This window comes from Lampetra fluviatilis, chromosome 54 (assembly GCF_964198595.1).
Source record: "Lampetra fluviatilis chromosome 54, kcLamFluv1.1, whole genome shotgun sequence".
NCBI classification, from domain to species: Eukaryota; Metazoa; Chordata; class Hyperoartia; order Petromyzontiformes; family Petromyzontidae; genus Lampetra; species Lampetra fluviatilis.
Window position 1 is genome coordinate 3,766,627 of NC_136328.1, and position 6,450 is coordinate 3,773,076.

A 6,450-nucleotide genomic window follows, 5' to 3' on the forward strand; every position below is an offset into this window, starting at 1 on the left:
CAAGCACTAGCCAGGCTCAGAGCTGCTTAGCTTTCTGACACCGGGCACATTCTCGGTTACATGGCCGCAGGAAATAGTAAATAGCCCAACTCCGTTCGGACCACGGTTCCAATGTTCCAATAATAGAGAACTCGAAAGACAATGGCAATTGTGTGTGTAGCTTAGTGTGGTTACAGGTCCAGTTGAAGATGTGATATGGTGGTGGGAGGTGTGGTTAGGGGCGGGTGCTGTGGTTGTGTGGTTAGTGGTGGGTGTTGTGGTTGTGTGGTTAGTGGCGGTGTTGTGGTTGTGTGGTTAGTGGTGATGTTGTGGTGTTGTGGTTAGTGGTAGTGTTGTGGTTGTGTGGTTAGTGGCGGTGTTGTGGTTAGTGGTGGTGTTGTGGTTGTGTGGTTAGTGGCGGTGTTGTGGTTATGTGGTTAGTGGTGGTGTTGTGGTTAGTGTCGGTGTTGTGGTTAGTGGTGGTCGTGTGGGTAGTGGTGGTGTTGTGGTTGTGAGGTTAGTGGTGGTGTTGTGGTTGTGTGGTTAGAGGTGGTGTTGTATGGTTAGTGGTGGTTGTGTGGTTAGGGGCGGGGTTGTGGTTGTGTGGTTAGTGGCGGGGTTGTGGTTCGTGGTGGTGTTGTGATTGTGTGATTAGTGGTGGTGTTGTGGTTAGTGGTGGTGTTGTGGTTGTGTGGTTAGTGGTGGTGTTGTGGTTAGTGGTGGTGTTGTGGTTAGTGGTGGTGTTGTGGTTAGGGGCGGGGGTTGTGGTTGTGTGGTTAGTGGTGGTGTTGTGGTTGTGTGGTTAGTGGTGGTTGTGTGGTTGGTGGTGGTGTTGTGGTTAGTGGTGGTGTTGTGGTTAGGAGCGGGGGTTGTGGTTGTGTGGTTAGTGGTGGTGTTGTGGTTAGTGGTGGTGTTGTGGTCGTGTGGTTAGTGGTGGTGTTGTGGTTAGTGGTGGTGTTGTGGTTGTGTGGTTAGTGGTGGTTGTGTGGTTAGTGGTGGTGTTGTGGTTAGTGGTGGTGTTGTTAGTGGTGGTTGTGGTTAGGGGCGGGGTTGTGGTTAGTGGTGGTGTTGTGGTCGTGTGGTTAGGGCGGGGTTGTGGTTCGTGGTGGTGTTGTGGTTGTGTGATTAGTGGTGGTGTTGTGGTTAGTGTTGGTGTTGTGGTTAGGGGCGGGGTTGTGGTTGTGTGGTTAGTGTTGGTGTTGTGGTTAGGGGCGGGGTTGTAGTTAGTGGTGGTGTTGTGGTTAGGGGCGGGGTTGTGGTTAGTGGTGGTGTTGTGGTTAGTGTTGGTGTTGTGGTTAGGGGCGGGGTTGTGGTTGTGTGGTTAGTGTTGGTGTTGTGGTTAGTGGTGGTGTTGTGGTTAGTGTTGGTGTTGTGGTTAGGGGCGGGGTTGTGGTTAGTGGTGGTGTTGTGGTTAGTGTTGGTGTTGTGGTTAGGGGCGGGGTTGTGGTTAGTGGTGGTGTTGTGGTTAGTGTTGGTGTTGTGGTTAGAGGCGGGGTTGTGGTCGTGTGAGGTGTGGCCGGGGGGCGTCGTCCCTGGCGTGTCTCCGCTGCGTGCACGAGCAGGAGGAGGAGGAGACGGGGGAGAGACGCAGCGAGAGAGCGCGACTCGCACACGGAGCGAGCGAGAAGAGAGAGAGAGAGAAAGGCGCAGGGTGAGAGCGGGGAGCGTCAAGGAGGGTGCGTGGTGGGTGGAGACAGAGGAGGAGAGGAGGGGGGGGGCTGTGTCGAGCGAGGAGGAGGAGGGAGCTGGTCATCAGAGGGAACTCTCCGCATTTGCTCTCCGTCCGCTGCCTCCGTCTCTCTGTCTCTCTCTGCGCTCTCACCGCCTGCTCCCCGTGGCTGAGACCGCGGGCTCCATGAAGAGTGCGGCGCTTTGCTGAGCACCCTCGGAACGACGAGGGGAGAAACCGGTGGTGGTGGTGGTGGTGGAGGAGATTTTTTGCTAAAAACGAGGGTTGAAGAGGGAGGAGGAGGAGGAGAGGAGGGAGCCATGGAGACGGCTCTGGAGAGGGAGTGTAACGCGCTCGGCGGACTCTTCCAGAGCATCGTGAACGACATGAAGGTGACGACACGGGGCAGCCCCCCCACCACCCCACCCGCCACTATCTCCCGCGCGCCTTTGTCTCTCCCTGCCGCGTCGTCGTACGTTCGTTCGTCCGTCAACGCGTCGCCAGCGCTCCTACCCAGCGCCTCTGCGGCTCCATCCCTGCACCCCCCTCCCCTCGTCCTCATCATTGCTCCAGCCTCTCCCTCCCGTGCCTCCCTCCATCCACGCGCCCTCTTGTGACCGCCGCCGTGTCGACCCCCCCCCCCACCCTCTTCACCGTCCGCTCCGTGCATCGCACTCGTCCCTATCGCCGTGGTGGTTCACCTACCCCCCTCCCCCGCTCTAGCGCCTCGCTATCTCCCCCCCCCCCGCCTTGATCCCAGCCTCTCCCCAGTCATTGACGCGTTCCCTCCCTCCCCTCTTCTCCTTTCTCCATCCTCCTCACGTCTCCGTCTCTCTGCCGGCCTGGCCCCCCCCCACACATCTCCCCCCCACATCTCCCCCCCCCCACATCTCCCCCCCCCCACATCTCTCCCCCCCCCCACATCTCTCCCCCCCCCACTTCTCCCCCCCCCACATCTCTCCCCCCACATCTCCCCCCCCCCACATCTCCCCCCCCCCCCACATCTCCCCCCCCACATCTCCCCCCCCCACATCTCTCCGTTATCACCGCCGTGCCCCCCCCACTCCGTATCATCCCCAGCCCCTCTTAGCCGCTCTCTCACCCACAGGCCCACCCTCACCCCCCCCGCCCCGCATCCCATCGCTGCGTCTCCACCATCTCCACCACCCATCCATGCTCACTCATCATACCCCGATGTCTGTGTGGACGACGCAGCCTCGAGCCCTGCCTGTCTGTCCCCCCCCCCCGTCCACCCCTCCGTCCACCACCACCTCCACGCCCCAGTCCACCCCCCCCCCCCATCAACCACCCCCACCTCCACCCCCCGTCCACCAACCCCCTCCACCCCCCTTCCACAACCCCCCTCCACCCCCACATCCACCCCTCCGTCCACCCCTCCGTCCACCACCTCCACCCCCCATCAACCCCCTCTCTCCACCCCCCCCCTCCACCCCTCCGTCCACCCCCTCAACCCCCTCCCTCAACTCCCCCTCCACCCCCCCTCTACCCCCCCCCCCCCCGCCCTCTACCCCCCCCCCACCACCAGCCCCGTTCCCATGAATCCGCCCCCCACACGGGCTCGAGGTGGGTCCCACCGACTGGGCTCTCTGCTGCTGCTTTGGCTGCGGCAGTCATCAGCGGCGTGGCATCGTCGTCCGCCTGTCGTCACGGCGCTAGATTGGGTGGGGGGGCGTTGGTGGTGGTGGTGATCGGTTTCGGTGTTTTGATTCGTTCCGCTTTAAGATGCACGAGAGAAGGAATCCCGCACATCGTGTGTGTGTGTCTGTCTGTGGTCTGTGTCTGTGGTGTGTGTGTCTGTGGTGTGTGTGTCTGTGTCTGGGGTGTGTGTGTCTGTGGTGTGTGTGTGTGTCTGTGGTGTGTGTGTCTGTGTGTCTGTGGTGTGTGTGTGTCTGTGGTGTGTCTGTCTGTGTGTGTGTGGTGTGTGTCTGTGGTGTGTGTCTGTGGTGTGTGTGTCTGTGGTGTGTGTGTGTCTGTGGTGTGTGTGTGTCTGTGGGGTGTGTGTGGTGTGTGTGTGTCTGTGGTATGTGTGTGTCTGTGGTGTGTATGTGTCTGTGGTGTGTATGTGTCTGTGATGTGTGTGTGTCTGTGATGTGTGTCTGTGATGTGTGTGTCTGTGGTGTGTGTCGATTGCTCGCTGCTCATCATCAGCAGCAGGAGCATGTCTCCGTGTTGTTGTGCGTCTGTGTGCGAGTGTTGGGGTGGGAGCGGTGGGGTGGCGGACAGCGCGTTGCTGCGCGACGAATCCGGCGATCCGAGATCGATTGCCGCTCACGGCCACCAACAGCAGTGACGCTTACCTGAGCCGGACCTGAACCCCCCCCCCCCCATAGGTCGACTCGGCCTCAAATGATTGCCTGTCGCGGTGCGTAAACATCGCCACTAGGGAGACAAAGGCGGCCGCGCCTGGTGTTGGCCACCCACCCCCTCGTGCGCCGTCCGTGCCTTCGTAGGTGCTGATCGCTAACAGCACTTGCCCCAACAGTATGTTAAGGCTATACGGGGGAGCTTTTGTTGTTTGTGTGTGGGAAGCGCTACGAACCCGGCGACCCGAGTTCGATTTCCGCTCACCGCCATCAACACCCAGTGACGATTGTCTGACCCGGTCCTGGGGCCTCCCCCTAGGTCGGCTCGGCCTCAAATGAGTACCTGGTGCAGTGGGTAGACATCGCCATCAGGGAGACAAAGGCGGCCGGGCGTGGTGCTGGCTGACGACCCCACCCCATCGTATCACGTGGCAAGCCTTCATAGGTGTCTCACAAATATTGGAACTTGTCCCAAAAATATCTCCAGGCTATACGGAGGATTGGGGGGGGTGTATCTTTATTGTGCGTGTGTGTGTGTAAACCTCACAGTCTAAGAAGAACAGCGACTGGACATAAACACACAGACCCCCCAAATAGCAGCGTTGCTGCAATCAGTCCTGCGGCAGATCCGTCTCCAACATGAACGTCCCGGTCTGTTGGGGGTCAGTTAATGCTGCTGCACCCTGCTGCATCGTACGGGCTGATTGATGGTGTTCATTTTCTTGGTTCTTTCGGTAAAGTCACGTGACTTTACCGAAAGAACCAAGAAGATGAATCCCTGCAGTCACGAAAGCTTTAAGTCGGGCTGATGGTGGTGAAGTTATTGTCGAGGAGCGGCTTCAATTGAAACCATTTTGGAGGTGGTGGTGAATCGTCGCTTCGTCAACGATGCCCTCCATAATAGCTGTGTCGTTAAACCCGCCACCACCCGACACGGCCAATCAGTGAGGTTTGTCACGTAAGCAGAACGTGGCCAATCCGTTACTCGCACTAGCACCATTGAAGTCTTCTGTTTGCCGCACTGAGTTTTTTCATTTATTTTCTATTTGTGCTGCACGGCAATGTCCCGTCATTGTATGACGCCTCCAAGTTCGACATGCAACTTTGGCCCGACGTTTCAGGCACAGCAGGCGAGTCACGTGTCTATCATGGGATGTTCTCCCCGCGGTTGCTTGGATTCTTTCTCCGGGTCCTCTGGTTTTTCCCCTCCACAATTCGAACCAACATCACGCGCTTGGAGTATATGGCTGCAACACATTTCCACGTGATAAGCCACTTCGTTGGACTATTATTTGTGGACAGGTCGCTTCTCAAAAAGAGCTGTACAGCTGAGTCGGCCTTACCTGGTTAAAAACAAGTCGTTTTTCGTTTAGTTGATAGGGACCGCACGTAGATTTAAATTCCTTGATTGTGCAAAGCACATCCAGTTCCTTGCCGTTCTGTAAGCACGATAAATTTTGTTTTGCTCTCGCCAGCACGCAATGTGCACGTGTGTGTGTGTGATGTAGATGATGGGAGTTGTTTTCAGCAATGGGATATGCGGTGTACGGCGCCCCGAAATGCCCCGGAGTACAGGAGGGCCGCGCTACCAAAATACAATCCGTTTCACACATCGCCTTTCGCGGCCAATATTATCCATAGCAGAGGTTTTTGGGTTAGATCGCGTAAATATATAAATGTGTCGTTAAACCCACCACCACCACCACCACCCGACACGGCCAATTAGTAAAGGTTTGTCACGTAAACAAAACGTGGCCAATTCGTTAATCGTTCAGCACACCGGTGTGTCGGGTGGTGGCGGGTTTAACGACGCGTTTATATTCACGCGATTGAGCCGGATTAAGCTATTGCGGGGCCTGTAGCATATGTTATAAAGGGGCTCTAAATAAAGAATAAACCACGTAAATATTAAGACACAAATTTTCAACTTGCATAGTAATGTAATTGTATTTTTCCATTTGCTCTACAGCCGGATAATACGATACATCGCTAACCTTAAACACCCACTCGTTGAAGGCGGTATAGTACTATAGTAATAGAGCAAGTACAGCATTACGGAACCGGAATTGATAGCTTGAAAGCATTTAGCGCATGGCCCTTGAAAGTGCGGGGCCCGTAGCTACATATGTAGCTACTTTTGCCACTAGAATAAACCGGCACTGGATCTAACTCCAAAACCTCTATCGTGGAAAATACGATCCGCGATCGTCGCCGATGTGCGTAGAGGGGCACGTGACCGTGCAATGACCGCAGAAATAAGGCAGGACCCCCCCCCCTTCCCCCACGTTGCCCCCCTTACCTGCGATGCACAGGTGGTCATCCTTGTGGGGGGAACATGCCCACGCCACCCGGAGCAGGGGGGGAATTCTCCAGTCTGCAATTCCGTGGATCACGTTAAACCGCACATTTCACCTTTCCGGCGGATCTCCTGGTAGTGTGCGTGCGTGTGCGTGTGTAGCCAACCGTAGTGGGGAGCGG

General features: G+C 56.8%; 1 protein-coding gene across 3 annotated transcripts in view; it reads left to right on the plus strand.

Annotated features, from left to right (window-relative positions):
* Positions 1-1,542: 1,542 nt before the first annotated feature.
* The window catches only part of LOC144949617 (protein MTSS 2-like), an 86,216-nt gene continuing 81,308 nt past the window's right edge, over positions 1,543-6,450 (plus strand). Inside the window, exon 1 of one of the 3 annotated variants that reach the window (XM_078879588.1) lies at positions 1,543-2,040. In XM_078879588.1, the coding sequence (XP_078735714.1) occupies positions 1,969-2,040 (72 nt within the window). In that variant the 5' untranslated portion in view covers positions 1,543-1,968. The remainder of the gene's footprint in view (positions 2,041-6,450) is intronic. The other 2 variants (XM_078879587.1, XM_078879589.1) reach the window with 2 other exon arrangements.